Raw genomic sequence first — 20,503 nt, 5'->3', positions numbered from 1 at the left:
GGCTCCAGGATGGCTGATGTCTGCGAAAGGGCTCGCAGATACTTGCCATGTACTATTACTGTTGTTATTGCCCTCGCAAGAGTCTGACATGTTGATACAGGTGGTGTGTGCGCTGGGGCTGGGAGGGGATCCGATATTGATTTGCAACCTGCAAAGAGCAAACTTCAGTTGTATCCTTCCCCTCACCCTTTCAGCGTGTGCACAAATATTTGCAGACCTGTTGAATGGCTCAGCCTCGCACCAACCTAGCATTTTTTCACAGCCAAGTGAACCAGCCCCAGCCGGGTGAGGAGGGTGGGGGGAGGGGAGCGACGTGGGGCAGCCGTGGGGTGATGGGATGGGGTGTATCCCTTCTCGCGGCTGGACACTTGGCACCGGGGCTGGGCTGCTGTGGCTCCCTGAGTGTTAGTGTTTGGCCAGCTTCCTGTCTCTGGCGGCGTGCTAACAGTTGCCACAGCCACGTGGCACGTGGCAGAGCTTCTCCAACTGGCAGGGCCTGCGAGTCTGCATTTCTAGCAAGCTCCCAAGTGAGGCCAGTGTGCTGCTGACTCCCTGGCCTGTATTGCACTTGGAGCAGGGAGGCTGTAAAAAAGTACCAGTGCTTTGGGAACTCCTCCAGGGCTGAGGAAGGAGAGTGCAGCTAAGCCCCTCCTCTGGAGACAGGGTGTGTCGAGGCTGCCCTGGAGTCCTGATTTGCCATTCAAGTGAACCCCGGAGGGATTAGCAGCTGGCCCAGCACTTGGGTGAGACCATCTCCCCCTCCAGGGGGGGAGTCCCGGAGGCAGCGTAGGTGTTGTGTGAAAATCTGCCACCCTCCTTGCCGAAGGTTGCCCTCTCTCGCCCTCCCACCCGCCCCTGCTCTGCCTGCCGACTTAAGCAGATCAGCTTTCAGCTCCCTGGGACTCCAAGAGGGCTTTGGATGAAAGAAAAGGCCCGTCCTTAAGAAGCAGAGCGGGAATCCAAGCATGCCTCTCGCCTGCTGCATGCCCAAGAATGCAGGTATTTGGGGTTTGCAACATTTCCTGGCAAGACAAAGGGGAAGGGGAGCCGGCGTGGGGGGCGGGGGGAGGAGGCCGGCCTGATGGGAGAGGGGCTCGCGCTGCAGCAGCGTCCTAATCTGGGGGGAACGAGGAGAAAGCGAGCCCTTTCACAGGAACAGACGTGAGCAAGGGAGGCCATGCCTGACCCTCAGGGATGACCTTCACTTTTGTGCTCAGCGGCTCCTAAGCTCTGGGGACTTTGGGTTGTTCTTTCTGGCTGGCCAACTTGGCAACTCTGTGTTCCTTCTGAGCTGCTGGACCACTTAAGACAGAGAGGACAAGCCTTTCTTCCTCCTCGTCTTCTGCTCTGACGGTGGCCTGTCCTCCAAGAGGGCCCAGAGGGTATCCCAAGGTGCGGTCGGGGCAGCATTCTCAGGCTCCGGCCTGGGCGGCTGGGGGAGGCTAGGCTCGGCCCCGCGTCCTGCACCGGCTGGCGCTGGGCCTAGCCTGCTGGCCCCTCGCTTCTCCTCCATCACCCCGCCCCCGCTGTCTTGTTGGGACTCCTCAGTATCCTGCCCTCATCCTGAGGTCACACACGGAGACTTCTTTCCCTCCCTGTGGCCCCCAAGCAGCCCTGAAGTGGGAGTCCCCAGACCCAAGTTCCCCAATGTCTAGTTTCTATTCCACCTCCAGTGGCCTTAACCTATTCGGGGCCATCTTGACTTCTTTGGTCCTAAACCCCTCTTCCTGATAGTTCTTCACTGTATAAGGTCAGCCACACAATTGAACCTGTTTGAAAAGTGTTGAACTCTTTGCAGTATTCGTCCTGCACTGTGGTTAGTCCTTCCGTTTTAACTCAGGCTCCGGCATGGCAGGGACAGTGCCTTTCTTATATTTCTTCTAGAGACGCCACCACCATCCCCGTCACGGTGAGCGTTCAGCAGGGCGGGGGCGGCGTGATGGCTGAGGCTGGCACTCTCCTTGGCCCGGCTAAGCCACCTGAGTGCACATTGGCCTCCACTGTCTCTGCGGAGGCTGAGGCAGTGCGTGGCCACGCTCTAAGGACCACCCGTTGGCCTAACCACTACTAAACATGGTCGTCTGCAGCCCTGCTCAGTGACAGTGTTGTTCTGCCCTGCCATCTGACAACACTCCCTCTGAGTTGCTTTTCCAGGTGTGGTGAGGGGAGGAAACAGGCCTGTGGACCAGGCGGCTTCTGGTGGGCACCACTGAACCTGTGTCAGCCGCTTCAGGGCATCGCGGTTTCCGAATTTGGGGGGTGGAGAAATTGTTCAGTCCGCATCTCAAATATCATATATGCTTACGATAAATAACCATTATTTGATGTGCAGTCCAATTCAGTCAGAATCTCTGGGGATGGACCCAGGCATCAGTGCGTTTCTTTAAAAGCTCCCCAGATGGAGTCCAGTGTGCAGCCAGGGTTGAGAACCAGTGCCTTAGGTAAGAAGTAAGAAGTTCGCTCCCACTCTAACCCCCACTTTCCCTCAGGGAACCGAGTGAGACAATTCAGGACCTAAATTCACACATTCTCATGAGGATCAGTGGATTCAGGAGAGAGAGAACAGCCAGGGAGTGTTCATCAGGCTGGAAGGAGTAAGTAATGGGAGGGGGTGTCAAAGGAATAAGGCCCCTCCATGTGCCTGCCAGAAGTTTCCAGTCTGTGCTCAAGGAGAAAGATGGGGAAAAGACCTTCAGGACAGCTTGACCCAGTTTTCCTTGGAGACCTGAAGATGCAAGGCATGGGGGTTGCTGGCAGGCCACGGAGGGATGGAGAAGGTTGCAGGGCCACACGGCAGAGGGCTCAAGCTTCACAGAGCGGCTGGCTCTTTGTGAACTTGGCCATCTTCTGGCATTAGTTTCAGCAAGGTCATGGCACCCCCGCCAGCTGTGGACAGCTCACAAGTGGGGAGACCGGGCCCTTAATCAAAGATGCCTCCAAGTAGGGCTTGGCAGCTCTTGCATTCAGCACAATAAAAGCTGAGGGGGAAATGACTGCTTTTTGCTCCAACACAAATTTTATTACACCAGGTTTCATTATAAAAATGTAATAGTTTTGGGTGTGTGTTTCTTACATAAACAGTAGAGTTACTGTGATCTTCACCATCTTTCAACCCGGAATCTCAAAGGGAGTTTTATTGACTAGATTTAAAGCCATGGAACAATTGTTTCCTACGATTGCCTTATAAGCACAGGAATAATTCAGGGAAAAATAAAACTCTCTGCTTTCTTTCCTCCTCAGCCCCTGCTGAATCTCCCCCACCCAGAGGCAGGCACAGCCATGCGCTGACCATGGTAGATCCTGTAGCTGATAAGCTATATCTGGGTAGACTTCAGTGGGATAGTGAGGTCTTCAGGAGGACAGGAGAGTGGGACTCAAGCTTCAGGCTCCTGTTGGGTGTCATGGTGGCTTGGGCAGGTGTGAGAACCACCTAAGCTGATCAGGCAAACACTTAGGGCCCAGACCCCTACACCAACCCCTAGTCAGGGGCCAGAGGGCCCAACAGCTATTGCCCTTATTTATGCCCCGATCTCTGGGCATTCATATTTACCAGAAGCGAAGCTTTCACATTAATATGAATGTCAGCTCAGGTCCGTTGGTTCGTTCCTGGGAACTCCACATTCAGAGGGAGTGGGGTGGAGACTGCCACCATCTTATGACAAAGTCTGTTTTGTCCATTTTATTGGTGTTTTCCATTTTTAATTCATTTATCTGGTTTTATATCCACTTCCTTGAGATTTTAAACCTTTTTTTCTGTTTCTTAAGTTGAATCCTTAATTTAAGAAATAAATATGAGAATTGATAGCTATAAATTTACCTCAGAGAACAGCTTTGGTAATTTCCATTGGTCTTACTATGTGGGCTCGTTGTTAAGGGTTTCATCCTCTAGATAGTTAGGTTTTATGAGAGGCAGCATGGTGTGGGGATGCTTTAGTATCTGCCAGATCTGGATTTGAATCCTCACTCTGCCGTTTATCAGTTGTGTGACTTTGGTCAAATTACAGGATTGCAACTTCCTTATTTCTAAAATAGAGATGGTAAAAATCTGCCTTGTATAGTCTTTAAATGAGGATGAAATGAACGAATGCAGGCAAAGGACTTCGCATAGCTCACCTAGTAACTGCTCCAACCGTAGTAGCTATGGATAATAATCATATTTAAAATAATATGCCTTTGGCACAGGCAAAAGCTTCATGGCTGGGAAGCTGCTCTCCATTTGCATGTCTTAGGCAGAGGGCCAGGACAGTGGGCATCTTTTCTGGATCAACCCACTTATCCTAATGTCCTCCAGAGGCACTAGCAGATGGGACATGAAAATACCAACAGTGTGCCTAGGGAAGGGCATGCAGCCAAGTGTTACACTGGATCGAGCATGCTGAGGCAAGCCAGGAAAAAACTCGACATAACACAGAAATTCACCATTGAGAAATTCCTCCAAAATTTCTTAGTCTCTGTCTCTTGTGGAATAGAGAATACTGAATACTGAATATTCTCAGTAGAATATTTGAGCTGCTCTGTCCCAGACCTGGCTTCTTTCCCGGCTGCCCAACTAGGTCACTTCCCACTCTGTAAGGGCCTTGACTTCTTGGCACGGCCAGGGCCTTGAAGGAGGCGAGCATCGGGGGAGCTAAACTTTATGGAGCAGCATCTCTGTGCAGGGCACCAGGCTTGGCTGTGGGCCTCAGACATGACTACGGCACTCTTCTGCCCTTGAGGACTTCCAAGTCAGGAGGATACTGACCCGTGAGCACCAGAAAGGCTGGTCACGGTACCTCAGGGCCCAGCCAGAGGAAGAAGGGACCAGCTCTCCCTCGTCGGGTGTGGCATGGCCGGCCAAGTGTAGCCTATGGCGCAGAGGACCTTTGAACTGACTACGTTAGGGTAAATAGGTTAAGGTGTATCAAGTTTTGGGTGGATTTTTGTTTGTGGGGTTTTTTGTTTGCTTGTGTGTTTTGTTTTTGAGAACACGATAGAATGAGCTCTGATGATCTTCAAAACTAAGAAAAAGAAGTACCTGGTTTCTAAAACCAAGCGAAACACCTTTTATAGTGTCAGTATTTTGCAGAAAATCAAAGCCTATTTGCTTGGGATTGATTCTTGCCTTCTCTAAGGCGGCGGGGGGTGGGGGTGGCGGTGGGAAGGTAGAGGAGATGGTAAGATCAGGGAGGGCTAAGGCTGCAGAAAGCCAGAAGCAAGTGTAATCCGCTGTCCACACTCTACACTGTACAACCCGTCTGTTTGTAAACTTACGTGGAAGTTACTTGTCTGTGATTAAGGCAGAATCTCTGGGTCTTCTCTGAAGCTGACCTGTGCTTCTGAATACTCTGTCGGGTAGCCTGGCTCTCTCCCTCCTGGGTGCCTCGTTTTGGGTCAGCAGGGATACTGAGAAAGTCTACTCTCCTGAGGGATGCTGGCCTTGCATGCGGCTGTAACTCACTGACCTTGAGTGTGTTGACAACCACTGGCTCCCAAAATGGCAGGAAGGAGATGTGGAAGGGAATTCATCTCAGCCGTATCCTCTCACATCTGAAACACAGGACTGGTTCTTCAGCGTCCAGAGGCCAAATGTCAAACACCAATAAGGGGAAAGGTGCAAATGTTTCCTCAGCTTTGACGAACTGAGGCCTCCCAGGAATGTTATCTTTGCTCACCTCTGGCCCCCGCTCTACAACAGAGCGAGGAAGAGGTTTTGATTTATTCGTAAAGATAGAGTACATCACTCTTCTCTCACCACCTCGTCTTTGTGTCATGCTTGCCATGGATGGCATTTGGCCTTTAACAACTAGGATCCCTCTTGCATCTAAGTTTTTATCCCTGGAAACCTTCACCAGCAAGATAGAGCTGGATGATTAATTTTGAAATAAGGACGTGCTCGGGAACAGGCCGGGGGCACACGTCAACAGCCACAGGGCCCTTGGCTTAAATGGTTAATAAATTACTCATCCCAACTAATGCAGGCCTCTAGCTCCTGCTCTGAAAGCCAGAGGTGATGATGGGGGCCACGGGTTTCTGGTACTTTCCACAGCTACCTTGGAAAGCAAGCAAAATGGCCATCTGGGAGAATTAAGATTAGTTGTGTATTGAATGCTTTTCCTTGAAAAGAAGTTGACTTGTAGCTTTTCTTGATTAGCCTTTTTATTTTTCCCTTCTGCCTCTCTCCTCGTGGCATTTACTCGCTTCTGCTGCTGCCGCTTTTCTTTTTACGCTAAAGACATCGTGGGCAAGAAGAGGAGATTTTATTTTGAAGAACAGTGATCACATTAACAAGGTGACAGCAGATAAGCTACAAGTCACTCCATTTTCTGCTGGGGAAAAAATGTGCTTTGCCGCCAGATCACATCCGCTTCTCTTTGTCTCCTTTTAGAGGAGGGTGGCCGGCCCAGCCACTGATGGACTCGAAAGAAATCACTGGCAGATAAGATGTACCCTTGATTCATATAAGAAGAGAAGCTTTTGAGTTCAAGGATTAAAAAATGACTTCCTATCCTGTTCCACAGCATTCTTGTGGCTGGAACTCTCTGTACCACGGTGACATTTCTCTCCCCTTGGTCCAGGGTATCAAGCCGAAAATAACTATGAAATTTGAAACTTGGTAAAAGGCGAAAATCCAACTCATTGCGGTCTCATAGATATCTAGGCCTGGATCAGACTCTGTAGGTACAGAATCTCCCTACATCCTGCCCTATATTGGGGGCAAAACTGAGGACTCACCGTACCTTTAGGGTATTGTAGCTGCATCCAAAGATACAACCAGCACTCAGTGAAAGAGCATTCAGACCAAACTGGTATATGACTACGAGTCCAAGCATGTCTATTAAAAAACAAACCAACCAACCAACCAGGCTTCAGAATGATTGAAGAGAAAGTGAATGAGGGGTGGAGGAGGTGAAGAGGGAAAGGGAAGGAGGCTCCCTGAAGGAGGTGAGCTTTACTTTGATGGATTAGTAGGAATTTGTTGGCCAGTAGAAGCATTCCAGGGTCATAGCTCTCTAAGCTGAGGTTCCTTTGGCAAAATCTCATAGGCTTGTTGTGAAGACTGAATGATGTAATGACAATAAAGCACAGGGCACAGTGCTTGGCACGTGATAAGGACCGGATAACTGTTTGCTGTCGTCGTCTTCCTCATCATCAGGAGATGGTGTCGTGAGTAAAACTTGCAGGGTCCTTCCTAGGGAAGGGAGGCTATTCGAGGTCCTTTTCCCTCTAATTTTACCCCTTTTTCTGAGACTTGACTCTCATCTTTATATCTTGGCAGACTTTGGTCAATATTAGTTCACCTCTGGCAAAATGAAAGCAGATTCAACCAAGTATCAACAGATGTTTTTAACGCTACTCCATTTCTCAATATAACACCTTATACGCTGGTTTATAATTTCAGTAGTGGGTGGATATTTGCGTGGAGGCGTAAATATAAAACCAATTGCTTATGCTAGCATTTCTCTTGGGTCTTTGTTTTCAACAACTCATTTCAGCAACTTCAAGAAATATTCACTCGATATGTTTTTTCTTCTAATCTGTTTATCCTCCTGTGGTTCCACTTGGGTCACAGAGGAAAGGTATTTCTGGAAAGAAGCAATGAAACTTATTTCTTCTAAAGTTTAGCAGTTACAATAGAAGGCTACGTACTTTGCATCATAAATGATTAATATAATGTTTTTTGAGAGGGGTCTGTCCATTGTCATTGGGGGCTGAGGAGATTTGGGGCCCAGAGGTTGGGGAAAACCAGATGTTAATATTAAAAGTCCTTTAATGACCCCTTATTGTGTGCCCACGATTACAGCTCAGACGATACAGAGCCAGGACTTGGACGCAAGTCTGTCTGGTTCCAAAGCCCAGGCTTTTTACCACCAGGTTATACTCTGCCTGTAAGGATTTGAAAATAATGACTCCGAACTAAATGTGGGAATGATGTTTTTAGGTTATCATACAGGTTAAGAGTTAAAAGATGTGCTATGGCTTACGCTACAGTCTCTGCTTAGGTCATCCAAAGTGAAGGAAACTTAGTTTTTATTTGAAGGAGCAAAAGCCGATCAGCAGAGATGGCCCCGACCAAAATATGAGACTGTGAGCTGAGGTGTCAGACAAGGGACAGAACCAGTAGTGTCCCGTGTCTTCAGAAAACAAGAGTGGAGTAGGTAAGGCCTTTGACTTTCTCTTTCAGTTCCTGAGCTCGTTAACTTGACGGCCTGTAACTGATATATTTATTACCCAGCATTGTTTATCAGTGACATATTGTCCAAATATTCATTTCCTAGGAGAGGGCTGTAAATGTCTTCTGGAATCATAAAAGGTGATGGATTAACAAGTGCTAGAGGTGGTAGCAGGTCAAGGAGCTACAATGCAGGATTTCCCACACCGCTGCTTGCAAGTGTTGGCAGTTCAGATGTTGCTTCTCAGCGGTGAGAAAGGGGATAGCCTGTCCTCTGATGTCCTAACTTCAGCGTCCCCGTGAAGGTGTTTGCAGGGATTATACTTTATCTCATTCAAAGTTTTTGAGCAAAGTAACAAGTAGCAGGTATGAATACAGCTCTTCCTGGAGTTGCAAAACCCTGATTTTAAATGTCTCCCTTCTACACTTGGCCATCTTCACACCATCATCTCCTTTCCCAGAGTTCCCAAGGCCACTTGCTCTGGATAGCTACCCAGCTGCTCTGTGCTGACAGCACTACCTGTTGGTTAGAACAGAGAACTCCCGGACTCATCATCCTTTCTAGTACTTTGAGATGAAAATGCACGTGTCTCTGAAGTTCCCTACACCAGCCGGGAGTTTCAGCCGTGCAAAACTGTTTGCATTTTCTCATCACATCACGCTGTCTCACACACCCCCAGGCCGGTATACACCGTCCCCTCCCTAGAATGTTTTTGTGACCAGTTTCATCCTAGTCCATTTGGAAGGCTTGGCTTAAGCATCACCTTCCTTGGGAAGCCCTTCCTGAAATTGCCCAGGGGGATTTTGACATCTCCCCTTCCATAGCCCATAAGCCATACATGCCTATATTTTAGTGGTGCTTCCAAGGGCAGGCAGAGGATGAACTAGTACCCCTAAGGTGGAGCTGGAGACGGGGAGACTCAGGTATGGCCCAAAGCAGCCTTCCAGAGATCTTTAGGATTTCTTTGTAATTGTATGCATCTATAAAATCTGCACTCTTCTCTACATTGTTTAATATAAAACAGTCTCCCCCCAAACAATTATTGAGTAGAACTAGTGGTCCAGGAAGATTCCCCACGTTTATCCTGTGGCTTCCTGAACCCTCAGACACAACACACTGTATCTCGGGAGTATGTGTAAGTCTCTCTGAAAAGCGTGTGTAGCAGTGTCTTTCTAGTCGGCTGTTCTGTGAGCTTCTTCAGAGCAGGGTCTAGGTCTTTCATCTCTGCTATAATATTTATAAGATTTTGGATACTCAAAAAATGTTCCTTGAATGAGTGAATCTTTCTAGTGATCTTGGGCGTAATAAAGAACCAGTGTTATTAATCCTCAAAGAGATAAGACACTCCAGTTGTAGACCCCAAGGTCTCCATCAGCCCACTATTCTGTCTAGTTATTCTTGCATTTCGTTGGGCACTGGCATTGAAGATTAATTTTTGAAACCGTCTTCTGGAGTTAGGTTAACATTTATTCACTACCACGATACCGGTATTGTTTTCAACTCCTGTTCATGGCAAATGCATATTTCCCCAGCAATACTGCGGAAGAAAGAAGCCTTGATGGGCAGACTTGGAACTCTAAATGCTATTTGTCACTTCTTTTCCATGGGAAAATTTGTCTTGAATTAAAAAGAAGAACTTAGAGATGAACTCTGGAACACTCTGAGGCTGGAGACTGACTGTATTCAAGCTTCTGTCTATAGGGCTTTACTGCCCACAGCCTGAGGGAAGGGGAAGGAGGCCTAAAGCCCGAGTCACAAAGTGACATCCAGAATCACTGGAGTGGTCAGGGATGACCTCAGATTGGTCCTTCCTTTGGGTCTCTCGGGTTCTACCAGCATCGTCATTGGGCTACCTTGGGTGTGTAATGTACATCCCAGGATGCCAGAAACATGCATTTTTACGCATCCGACTGACATTTGCATCTGTATAATCCTAAAACTCTTGCTTCTCTCAGGTTCAGACAAGTGAACACTTGAAGCATCTATTATCTCTCCTTTAAAAAAAGAACTCAATTAAAAAAGTCTTAAGTTTCTTAATAAATATTTGAGTAAAGGAGCTCCTCTGTGCAAAGCAACTTTCAACACATGATCCATTTATTATGAAATTATTCTTCAGAAACTTCCCACTGGTACCCTTCCTTCTTTAGAAATCAGTTACTCTTCGTAGAAATGAAACACCCTGCAAGAACAGGCCAAACTATGCCTCAGTTGTCCTCTGTGTCACACTCCAGCTGGCTTCTCTAGTGTAGCTTCTGGTACATCATAGGGAGTGCACCCGGTCATTTCTCTTTCTGTTGTTCAACTTGACCCCATCCTTCAATGAAGAAACCTTCCCTCCCAGTTGGGCACGTAATAACTCTTTTTCTGTTTCCTCTGATCCGGATGTTTCAGTTCTGATTCCACCTGGAAGGCAACTCATGGAGGTCCCAGCCCAGAGCCTGAATCCATGTTCTCAAACTGGGCAAAGCTGTTGGGAAGCAGGGTCAGAGCCTGAAATGGGAAAAGCTGCAAACACTGCTATAGAGAGGGTTGTTTGTTTTTTTAATTCATAAAGTTTCTCAGTAAAACATCCCCTTTTCGGGAACATAATTAGTACGTGTTGAACCACAAATGTAGAAAAATCATTGAGGGCACAGACCAACATATTTTCACAGAGCTACAAAGAAGGTTTCTTTATTTCTCCTTTTCCTTTATACGCTCCTTATAAAACCTTGCCGGAGTCAACTCACAGGGACCCCCCCCCCTTTCATCACATACACTTTTTCCCAAGAAGTAAAATAAACTAAATTAATTCATTCACTCAGCACTGTAAATACCAAATGAAAAAACCGTAGGTATATAGATGTCAATACTGCCTCTGTAATTATGTTTTGTGTTTGTATAACTAGAGGACACCGAGAGAAAGAAAAGAGAAATTATTCAAAGCGCAAAGGTTCCCAGGTTTACTAAGAAAATTAGAAAAGAAAAGAGCCCAAGCACCCACATGTGAAGATAGCTGAATAATCAACTCACGTGTTACTTTCCAGCATTTTCTTCAAAAGAAGTGGCTTTTGATGAAACTGCTAGGAACTCCAAATGCTGAACGTTTTTCCTATTGAATAAAGTTAGTAATTAATGTAGCAATTACGAGCGCAGGAATTGAGTTCACTATGTTGAAATTGCAACGTACAGCCAAGGCTGAGGACCTACCGTTTGAGGTATTGAGTTGTAACCGTTATTTCTTCCTTTCTTAGATTGTTGAGTGTGGCCCTAATTTAGTTTGTAATTGTTCTTTTTTTCCTTTTGAGGGTCTCCATCTGTAAGTTTCCCAGGTGTGTGGGAAGGAGAAGGGTATGCATCTCTTTCCCCCTGCCCACCTGTGTCTTTGGATACCCTCTCTTCTTAAGAAGACGGCCATGACCGCTGTCGTTGACTATTACAAAACTGACACCACACCCTAATACACTGTAGTTCTTCTTGTTCCAGGGCGTTACTCCTCTTTTTCCCTGAGGGGGTTCTGGGGTTGAACACATCCTCTCTCCTTCACTTCCTTCTATCCACTGATCGACTCTTGAGGGTGGCTCTGGGCCACTCCCCTTGGCGAGTCTTTTCCCCAGACCACGTGACCCAACATCAGCCTGGCCAGCCCAGGACTGAGGAGGGGAAGGTGGGTTTCTGGGACCGAAGGCTATTCGTAGGAAGCGTCGCTGAATTGGCACTTTCACGGGATGAGAGTGCCGTGATAAATAAATGAGATGATGTGAAGACTTTGAGCTATGGCAATATTTGGACCCACCAAAAAGAAATTCGTTTTTTTAAAGAAGGTTTTAGTTGATTGATATCTGCACTTACATGAACAATTCTCAACCCTTAGCATCTGTTTTGACAAGTGGTTAAAAATTTAATGAACTTCCTCAGTTGGTCTTTTCTGGGTAACAGAACACCCCAGTATTTAGTGGCTTAAAATTTAATGGGTGGTCCTTCTGGTTGAGCCCTGCAGGGCTTGCTTATGTGTCTGTAGTCACTCAGCTGGCACTAGATGCACTAGGGTGGCCTCATTCACATGTCTGGTGGTTAGCAGGCTATGGGTCAGAATGAGGGGGAAAGTGGGCCCCGTGTGTCTCATCAGCCAAGAGAACAGCCTAGCCCAGCCTTCTTCACAGCGTGGCAGTAGGCCTGGGTAGGCACCAAGGTCAGCAGAAGTAGAAGTTGGAACGCATCTTGGGGCCTAGGCTCAGAACAGGTTCAGTGTCACTTCCATTAGATTCTGTTGGCCAAATTAAGTCACAAGGCCTGCTCAGATTCAGGGTGGAGAAATAGATTCCACCAAGAGCTGAAAAGCGCTGTAGCTCTTTTTTGAAATCGATACAATAACCAAGCACCCTTATTTGCAATTTTTAAAATATATAAATGAAAACGGATTTGGATTCCATATATATGCGTTCAGAGTTCTTCCACTAATAAGGTAACTCTCACCTGCATTCAGATAGACTTTGTAAGTGGGACAGAAGGGGTAGGAATTGCCCGTGGCGATGACAACGAGTGATCCATGTAAATACTATCTACCGTGTGGGTCATAGTGTTAAAGGATTGTGAACAGCTATCCAAAAGGCAGTGTGGCGAGGTGGAAAGAGCGTGAATCTTGGAATCAGACAGATCCAAGTTCAAACTCCGTCTCCCCAACTTTTAGCCGGATGGCCTCGGACAAGTTACTTAACCTCTCTAAGCATCAACTTCCTCGACCATGAGACAGGACTAGTAATACCTAAGGCATGGGGCTGTTGTGAGGATTAAATGAGATTATGGTGTAACACCCAGTACACAGTAAAGAGCCATTTCATGCTAGTTTCCTTCCCCATCCCCTTAATTTTTTTTGAAATTCACGTGCAGTGGACGTAGTAACTTCTACTTAGAATCAAAGCTGCCCAGTTGCTTTCTCTGCCAGCTACCAGTTTTTCTTTTTTCCACATACTGTCTATTTTAGAGAGATGACCGTGCTATAGTATTTTTCAACCTGGGATCCTGGCAGTGTTTGTAAACATAAGCTTACAGCTAACAATTCCAAGCCAATTCTTAGTTTTGGTGCTACAAATTATTTCACATTTTTGAATTGTACATAGGTTGGTTTTCTTGATGGTCTGGATATGCTGAGGAATTCTGGAAACTCACCATCAGGAAAGAAGGCTTTGAAATGATGATGGGAATGATGTTCTCTCAGAAAGGATGCATCTACATTGGATAAAGTTTGCAAACATCTAGGAGCTCTAAATAGTGAGGTTGGTCTTTGGGGGCTTAAAGCAGGCCAGACTGGGCAAAACCTGTGCTTCTCTGATGCATTCCATGGGGCTCCATTTTGGCTAAATCATCATAATTCCCATCAAGACAGCACAGAATGATAATGGTTTTATTTATTATTTTATATGCACTGCCAGTATATGCAAAGCTTTATAGCTTGCCGTAAATCGAGAGGGATTATCACAGCTGTTACTTATTTTAACAGGTTACAATACAGTAGTTGATGCCAGATGGTTTTGAGAATTTTGAGAGAGAAATGTTGTACAGGCAGCCATATAGATACTAGCTTGGGTAGTTGGGGCCCTGAAATTAATTTACATTTGTCATGATATAAAATATACATGAATAAACACATAGTTCCTTATGAACGAGTGAGCCACTTTATAGCAGTGATTTCTTGTGGAAGCCGCGGGGTCTCCTGGGAGCAGTGGGCGGGGGGGCAGCAGTAGCGACGTGCTGCTGCTAATAGGAGAGATCAGGAGTAAGGCTCCGCCACAGCCATAGCTATGCAGGGGCATCCAGCTTGCTCCAGGGAAATAAACTTTGGCGGCCAAACTGGGTTTCTAGCATTGGAGCCAAAGAGAGTAAAGCGGGGAAGCCACCTCAGGGAAACATACGGAGAGGGTGTGTATCCTGGAGAGTGGAGCTGGAATTGGGATCCCCAAGGTCACCAACAAGGTCAGCCTGGGGCAGAAAGGCTACCCAGGCTGGGCAGATGCCAGAACATATTATTGCCCTTGCAGATGCTGGAATTTACGCGTAGGGTGGTCAGTTCCGGATGATCAGCAGAAATGGCAAGAAGAAATAAGAGCTGATGGCGAGGAATCGTTTCAGAAGGTGGTGCTGGTTCCAGGTTTCATAGAACAATAGGCTTCCAGCGTGAGAGACCTAGCGAAAACCTCCCAGATCATCTCCACCCTCCTTGTTCTCTAGATGCAGAAACAGACCAAAAGGATCACTTACACACGGTCATCTTGGTTCTTTCAATAAAATAGTGAAATCAGACTGTCAGGGTATGTGGAGTCTGTAGGCCTCTCCCCAGATCTCTCCCCGTGATGTGCCCCACCAATGTGTTTCCTGCTGCCCATCTCATGCTGGGAGAGGACCGCAGCCCCACCGATCAGAATAATCCAAAGACCAGGTCTAAAGCACGGCTGGGTTTCCTTGCTAAATTGTCCCAAGATATAAAGATAATATACCACCTCTGGAACAGGAATAAAATTGTTTAGCCTTTTCCAGTCGATTCTTCTCGCTCCTATAATATAGGTGTCAACAAAATAATTAAGCAGGAAAGGCGAGTTTAAAACAGATTTGGGGGCTTCCCTGGTGGTGCAGTGGTTGAGAGTCCGCCTGCCGATGCAGGGGACATGGCTTCGTGCCCCGGTCCGGGAGGATCCCACATGCCGCGCAGCGGCTGGGGCCGTGAGCCATGGCCGCTGAACCTGCGCGTCCGGAGCCTGTGCTCCACAACGGGAGAGGCCGCAGCGGTGAGAGGCCCGTGCACCGCAAAACAAAACAAAACAAAACAAAAAAAAACAGATTTGGGGCATATGATGGGTATCCTCTATGTGTAGAAAATCAGGAAGTGACAGTATTTTGAAAGTTGAATAGCCCATGCATGTCAAGGGACAGAATTAGAACCTTTATTGTAGATTCCCCCAAGATGACTAGTAGGAGAATTAAAGCTTTGAAAACTTGTAGGCTAGACAATACCAAAATGCCCCACTCTTTTCAGAGATGCTGAGCTTCCAATAACTTCAGCTCTCTGGAACACAGCACTAAGCCTGAAAGTAAGTGCAAGGAGTTTCCCAAGGCTGCAAATGGTTGTCAGCAAGCCCACGCTTCTCACTTAGGTTCTCGGTCAGACCACTAGTAACTCTTCTTCAATGGGCAGATGTTACCCAGCCATGGTGTCTGTTTTCCTCAGCCCACCGTGGATTCAAACTATGGGGAAGGACCTAGAAGAAGGGTGAGAGAGGAATGACAGTGGGGACTAAACATGAGGGAAAGAGCTTGGAAATCCAAAAAGGAGTCTTTGAAATGTGTTGCCATAGAGACCAATAATAAGCCTTCTTAATAAAGACCCTAAGTAACCAGCAAAGCATTAAATTGTGTTTCGTATCATCTGATTAAAGAGGTAGGAAAGTGACTTGTTCAAGGTAGGCTAATTCTGGTAATCAACCCCCACCGTTTCAGTGGCTTCGTTCTCACACTGCAGTCTCATGCAGGTCGGCATGCAGTCATTTGGTACCCAGGCGCCTTCCATCTTGGGGTTTCTCCACCCTGTAGAGCCTCTGTGTTCCTCCTGCGGGGGAGAGAAGGGAGTGTGTGTAGGAACGGGCAGGAGCTCTTCTGGGCCAGACCTGGAGGCACACAGCCCTTTCCCACATCCCCCTGGCTAGCACACAGTTACATGGCTGCGCCTGACTGCGAGGGAGGCTGGCTGGAGGAGAAAGGCGGAGACAGTTTGCTGAACAACAAACTAGCCAGTCTTTTCCGGGGGAAGCATAAAATATGCTCTAACACAACAAGGAGCTTCAGTAAACTGCTCTTGGTTGGATAAACTTGAATTGTATGGAAAATCACCTATGTAGACTTATACACTTCCTGGTAATACCAGTGAAAGGGAATAGTCCTGTCCTGAGTCACACTGAAGGATCAGAGGCTGGCAAACTAGGGCCCTCAGGCCAAATCCCACCCCCCACCCCCCACCCCCTGTCTGTTCTGTGCATACAGTTTTATTGGAACACAGCCACATCCATTCATCTATGCCTTTTGAGCTATAACAGCAGGGTGGAGTCATAGCAGCAGAGATCGCATGGCTTTCAGAGCCTGAAATATTTATTACCTGGCCCTTTACAGAAGGAGTTTGCTGATCCCTGCTCTAGGTCATCACTGTCCTAAAGGGAGGACACATTTGCAGTTCTTTTCCTCCTGAGACCTGGTACCCTTGGCTTACAGAAAAAACAAGCAGGACACCCACATGGGCTGGGACGTAAACTCCGCCCTTTGAATGCCAGCTCCAGCAGGGCCCAGAGTCTGCTCTTTCCCCGCCAGAACCCAGCACAGTAGCTGGTATCTAAGAGACGTTCAATAAGTACTTCTTTTTGGACCCTCAAGCCATAGGAAGCAACAGGGACCCTAACCACCGTGAAGGGGGTAGGGAACTCAGAAAAACTTCAGTATGAGCACGTGCGGGAAGGTCTCAAGGAAGGAACTACCTTCACTGGGCTTTGATTACGTGTCAGGCACCATCATGGTGCTTTGTATCTATCATTTTATTTCCTCTTTCTAACAACCCTATAAATTAGGCATTCCTCTTTGCATTTTACAAGTGAGGAAACCAAGGTTCAGGGAAGTCAAATGATTTTCCAAAGGCCATACTGCTGAGAGTGGAGGAGCTAGGATTCAAACACAGGTCTTTCTGGGACCAAAGTCCAGGGTTGTTTTGGGGTTTTTTTTTCCTCTCTTTTGTTTCCTCTATACCACAGGACTTGCTAAAACCTTATCCAGATGTAAGTAATCTCGTTATATCATTATTTTCATCACCACTGTTAACAACAACCTCATAATTGTAAAGATCAGTGCGAAGGGCAAGACACGGATGGCCGTTTTCATCCCTTAATAGAGTTCTGCAGGCCTCACTGCCAAGGCTCTCCCTTGATAGAGCAGCCCTGAAAACCCGGAGCAACGCGGTTCATCTCCTTGGGATGTGTGATTAGTAATTTGGCCACCAGCTCCCCACGATCTTGCCAGGGATCGCTGTAGAGGGCGCCCATTTTGCTTGTCCGAACATAAACTCTCATTTCAGGGCCTGAGCGGTTTGAGTCCACACACGGCGGGGCTCCCCATGCCCTAGTGGAGTCTGTCCCGGAGCTCTCTGTGTACCTTTAACAGGCTCCCGGGTGCTGCTGGTCCTTTGATGAGCAAGTCTAAGGGAAAGACTTCCCTTTTCTTCTCAGCAGCTCTGACTGGCCTCCCCGCCCACCCCACACACCCCCGTGGCCACTCCACTAGGCCTCCTGGAGACTAAGGAGCGGTGGGTACTGCCCCCACTGACCCCTCAGTGACGTCTGGCATTCTCGATCATGCCGCCTTCGTGAAACCCTTTGGTCCCTCGGTTTCTAAGAGGGGGCCCTCCCTCCCTCCTGGTCTGTGGTCTCTGACTCCTTTCTCTCTCTCTGTCTCTGGTGGGCTCTTTTCCCTTGCCTACCCACCCCTTAAACTTTGGGGTTCATGACTCTTCTCAGCCTCACTGGGGGAGTGACTGTGCCACCTCCTCCCACTTCATCCTTCCTGACCTAGCCACGCTCTGTCTTCCAGGGGGGACTCCAGCCACATTCTCCAGTCTCTGCTGGAGGCTGGCAGCCCTCTGAGGAGGTTGGTGTGAGTGGGGTCAGAGGAGAGCAGCCAACCCAGACTAACTTGGGTTGCATGTGGTACTTTATGTGACCACAGTCATAATTCATAGTAATGCCAATTAGGAAGTACTCTCTACCAGTGCTTGCGCAAACCCTGTGATTTCTTGTGACCTTGGCAAGTCGAGTGTTTCACCACAATTTGTGAATTATGGAAGAGTCAGGGGCCTCGTGGACGCAGTACTGCTCTGGCATGCAAATCTGCCCAGGGCATAAATCTCCCTATTTGAAGATAGGTAGCCTGGTCAAAAAATAGTCAGGTTTTCCCTAAATGGGTTTCCAAGGCATCAAGACAAATTACCGAAAACTGCCTCCCACAAGGCACATTTTGGATAATTTCATTCACTGGTTTTTCCCTTGTTATATATTAGGATATATCCCATAAGTGTTGTGTTTTACGTGGCCCTAAATGGCTTTCTGTCTTCTGCATGTGGTTGTTACATAGAGAACCTGCCAGCCTAAGGCATGGGCACACACTGCCATGGCTTTTAACCCTGGTTCATCCTCAGAGCTGGTTGAATTACCCTTCCCTGGAGATTAGCACGTCGCTGGGAAGGCACTGTCTTTGCAGTGTTTTTAAGCCTGGGCAGGGTGACTTGTGTCTAGGCTGCGAGGTTTCGGAGATGACTAGGGGGAGGGGACGCAATGTTACAATATTCGGGCCGCTCTAATCCTGTTACGCGCGTGGGCACATGCTCCACGCCAGTCTCTGTCCTCCCTCTTGCCCCGGCTGGAGGAGTTGGCACGATCGGCGTCTCTGATTCCTCTGCTGTTGGCCAGAGACCAGGGAGCCGGGGTGGGGGGGGGGGTGAGAAGGGAGCCACGGGGGTGCGGTGCTGAGCAGCCGCGGTCGGTCCAGCCCGATGGTGATGTGCCGAGCCCGCCGCCACTCTGGGCATGGGTAACGCGCAGCACCAGCGGTCGCGCTACCGGAGAAGGAAACGCACAGGTACCAGAAATCCGGATCCGGGATCCTCCGCAGCCCCCCGCTTGTCTCAGTGCACAGGGCCCGCGTTGTGGCCGGCTCCCGCGCGCCACCGAGTTTGGGGCTGGGGTCTGAGTCCTGCAGCTCACTGCGGCTGGCAGCAGGGGACGGATTATTTTTAGCAGGTTCCCTTTAGCCCAGTGGAGCCAGGAGATGCTCACAGAGCTGGGCGGCTGTCTGCAGAGCGTTGGTGCAGCCGTGCCTGCTGCCCGGGAGGTTTGGCTGCCGCAGTCCCCTCCATTCACTGGGCTGTAAATCGAAGCTGTCTACACAGGCAAGGCGCTCGATCCCAGCGTGGCCCTGGGGCTACCTACGTCCCGCCCAGGTCTCCGGGCACCTGATTTCCCAGTGGTCAATTAGGTGTCTCTGCCTGCAGCATTGAAGCAGTGGAGGGGCCAATGCCCGGGCTTTGATGGAGTGCGCCGTGCGCAGAGACCTCCCCAGTCGACTTCCTCATCAGAAGGCAGCATCCATTCATAATTCTCTCTCAGCCTGTGGACCGAGTTTGGCTGGAGCTGGGCATGGACTCCTGCGATCTCCCTTTTTGCATCTGAAGCAGAAACTAATATAAAAAGGAAAAGGAAGGGGGAATGCGGTCCTAACGCAACGAGGCGCTGAAAAGCCCCCGAGAGGCCTCTCCTTTGCGTGGAGAGGGAGAAGAGGCAGATCGCGAGCCCCGCGCCCCAGCCAGCTGCTGCTTCGCTGCGGAGCCGGCACGCATGCCTACCTCACCTGACGGCCGCATTCCTGGGGAGCCGGCGCGGGGCCCGGCGGCGCGCCCAGGGCGCACGGGCGGTAGGATTTCTGCAGCGGGGGAACGATGCGCCGGCGGGCTTCCCAGGGCCGAGCCCGAGCCTGAGCCTGAGCGGGCACCCGGGGAGGCTAGCCTCGGCGCGGCGCCCCACCGCAACCCCCCGGGATGCTCTGCGACTCACAGCCCAGGCCACGCGGGTGTGTTTGAGATGGGACCAGCGTGGGGGGGGAGGTGGTATGGGTAGGTGACATCATTTTTAACTAATTTTTCACACCTCTGGGTGGTGGGTGAACTTAGGGAACGGAGGAAGCAAGAGCCACAGCCCCGCCGCGCGCTAGCCTGAGGAAATAACCCCGGCCGAGGTCTGAGAGCCGGGTTCCCTTGGCAGGGAAGGGTGAGGATGAGCGGGCGGTCAAGGTGGACCGCACATAGCTCCAAGGGAGGAGGGGAGCCTCTCTGGCTTTCAGGGGTCTTTCTTTCTTTCTTTCTTTCTTTTTTTTTTTTGAAGCATATCGCAGCTGCAGTTTTGAAGTTTGCCGCCTCCTCCCCACCCCCCAGCCCGGGTTTGGGGGAGGGGCGGCACTCTTCCACGCCGCTGCCAGGGCCTTTACTAGCTGGGTAGAGGGGGCTGCAGGGGTTGCCTGGTCTGGTGGCGACAGGGACTCGAAGGCACTGTTAAGTGGGAGGGCACCCTGAGGCTCGGCCTTCCAAGGGCTCTGAGGGCTAGGGAGAAGTTGGGGGATACCTCTTGGTGCCCCATCCTGTTTTCCTGCCCTGCTACTTGGTGCTGGGTGACGTTCTGCCTGCGCAGGGGTTTCACTGTCATGGAGCTGGCTGTGATGCTGTAAGGCAAATGGACTGTTAAGGATGAGCTGGAAAAGAGAGGCGAGAGAGCTGGAGCTTTTCCTTCTGTGGCAGTGTT

The 20,503-nt window shown here is 49.0% G+C and overlaps 1 protein-coding gene across 2 annotated transcripts in view; it reads left to right on the top strand.

The window, feature by feature from the left end:
* NHS (NHS actin remodeling regulator) overlaps window positions 1-20,503 on the top strand; it is a 348,226-nt gene that overhangs the window by 235,740 nt on the left and 91,983 nt on the right. Inside the window, exon 1 of one of the 2 annotated variants that reach the window (XM_089904744.1) lies at window positions 332-19,778. The exons of the other annotated variant lie outside the window; for it this stretch is intronic. Coding sequence (XP_089760870.1) covers window positions 19,547-19,778 — 232 coding nt within the window. The 5' untranslated portion in view covers window positions 332-19,546. Of the gene's footprint in view, window positions 1-331; window positions 19,779-20,503 lie in introns of those variants that run through there. 2 annotated transcript variants of the gene reach the window in all.

This window comes from Delphinapterus leucas, chromosome X (genome assembly GCF_059928025.1).
Source record: "Delphinapterus leucas isolate spDelLeu-1000000601 "Yukka" chromosome X, BTC_Dleu_Yukka2, whole genome shotgun sequence".
Lineage (NCBI taxonomy): Eukaryota > Metazoa > Chordata > Mammalia > Artiodactyla > Monodontidae > Delphinapterus > Delphinapterus leucas.
This window is presented reverse-complemented; position numbering and strand designations above follow the sequence as displayed.